General features: G+C 33.5%; 1 protein-coding gene across 1 annotated transcript; it reads left to right on the forward strand.

The window, feature by feature from the left end:
* Positions 1 to 732: 732 nt before the first annotated feature.
* LOC106127258 (craniofacial development protein 2-like) lies at positions 733 to 1,375 on the forward strand (the record flags this gene model as incomplete). Its single annotated transcript, XM_013325343.1, has 1 exon — positions 733 to 1,375. A coding segment is annotated over exon 1 (643 nt), but the record flags the coding sequence as incomplete, so codon positions are not given.
* Positions 1,376 to 1,620: the final 245 nt, after the last annotated feature.

The raw sequence follows: 1,620 nt of genomic DNA on the forward strand, positions 1-1,620 counted from the left end.
AGAAGAAAACAAATATTTAAAATCAAAAGTTACCTATTTAGAAAAGAAAATTGAACTAATAGAAGGAGATAATAGGAAAAATAACTTGATATTATTCGGATTAAAAGAATCGGAACAAAGTGGCTCACTTATTGAATATATAAAAAACATAATTGAAAAAGAGACAAATGTAAATATTCAACCACATGAAATAAATAAAGCTTATAGAATTGGTCCAAAGGGAAAATCTTCACGGCCATTACTGGTCAGTTTCACCTCCACCTGGAAAAGAAACTTAATACTCCGAAGCAAAAGTAAATTCACTCCAGGGTTTTACATTAAAGAAGACTTCTCAAAAGCAATTCTAGAAGAAAGAAGAAAACTGATACCCCAATTAATTCAAGAAAGAGAAAACGGCAAAATAGCTTATATCAAAAGGAAACGAGACCAAATAGATTCTCCCAATAAATCTTCGACAGGACTAGATACATCTGCACCGAAAAAAGCAAATAAAACTAATAATCTATACAACTATGTAGCTAGATCTAAACCAGCATCACTCAACGAACCAAAAAACCAACAAAAGCCATTGACAGCAACATCAACATAGATAAATATGAAATAAACCTACTAAAAATAAATAAACGCACCCCAAGCCGGCTAGTCACCGTGGGGGAAGATGACTACAACCTTCCAATTCTACCACAAAATCACAACCAATCTTCATTGCCTAAAGTAGAGAGAAATTCTGTCATGTATATAGCCACACTTAATACGCTGTCGCTGCGAACGGAGGAGAACTTAAAAGAACTTATTTTAGCACTAAAAGATATCAAATGGGACATTATCGGCCTCAGCGAAGTGCGTCGCCTGGGAGACAAGATAGAGGAGTACGAAAATTTCATTTTATATCATAAAGGCGAAACACCAGGAAAGTATGGAGTAGGATTTCTAATAAACAAAAACATAAAAAAATATATAGATGAAATAACAGGAATAAACGAACGTATCGCGGTACTGACTTTAACATTTAACAATCAAAGCTGGTCAATAATACAAGTTTATTCGCCCACAGAACAAGCCACCAAAAAAGAAATTGATTTATTCTACGAACAACTTAACAACACAATAAGGGAGAGCACACACAAAAATATAATTATTATGGGAGACTTCAACGCACAAATAGGAGAAAGAAGACCAGGTGAAAACTTAGTACTAGGGCCCTATTGCTATGGGAAACGAACACGAAATGGAAATAAACTTCTCGAACTCGCTTACGAGTACAACTTAAAAATACTAAATACTCTATACAAGAACCGCATACATAATAGATGGACATGGATTTCTCCTGGTGGAAACTACAAGAACGAAATTGACTACATCCTTACGAACCAAAGTAAACAATTCCAAAATTGCAGAGTTATTAAAAGCATTAATTTCAATACTAACCATAGAATACTCAGGGCGAACTTAAAATTACAAATCCCTAAAAAGAGTAGACCATACAGAACAAAAATTAATACGAACATAGATAACACATTCAACTGCAAATTAAAAATGCAACTCCAAAATTTTGTCCAACTTGTGAAAGAATTTCCTACCCAAAATAAATTTGATACCTTTTATGATATAATAAACTCC

This window comes from Papilio xuthus, unplaced genomic scaffold (assembly GCF_000836235.2).
Source record: "Papilio xuthus unplaced genomic scaffold, Pxut_1.1 DF824854.1, whole genome shotgun sequence".
Taxonomy (NCBI): Eukaryota; Metazoa; Arthropoda; class Insecta; order Lepidoptera; family Papilionidae; genus Papilio; species Papilio xuthus.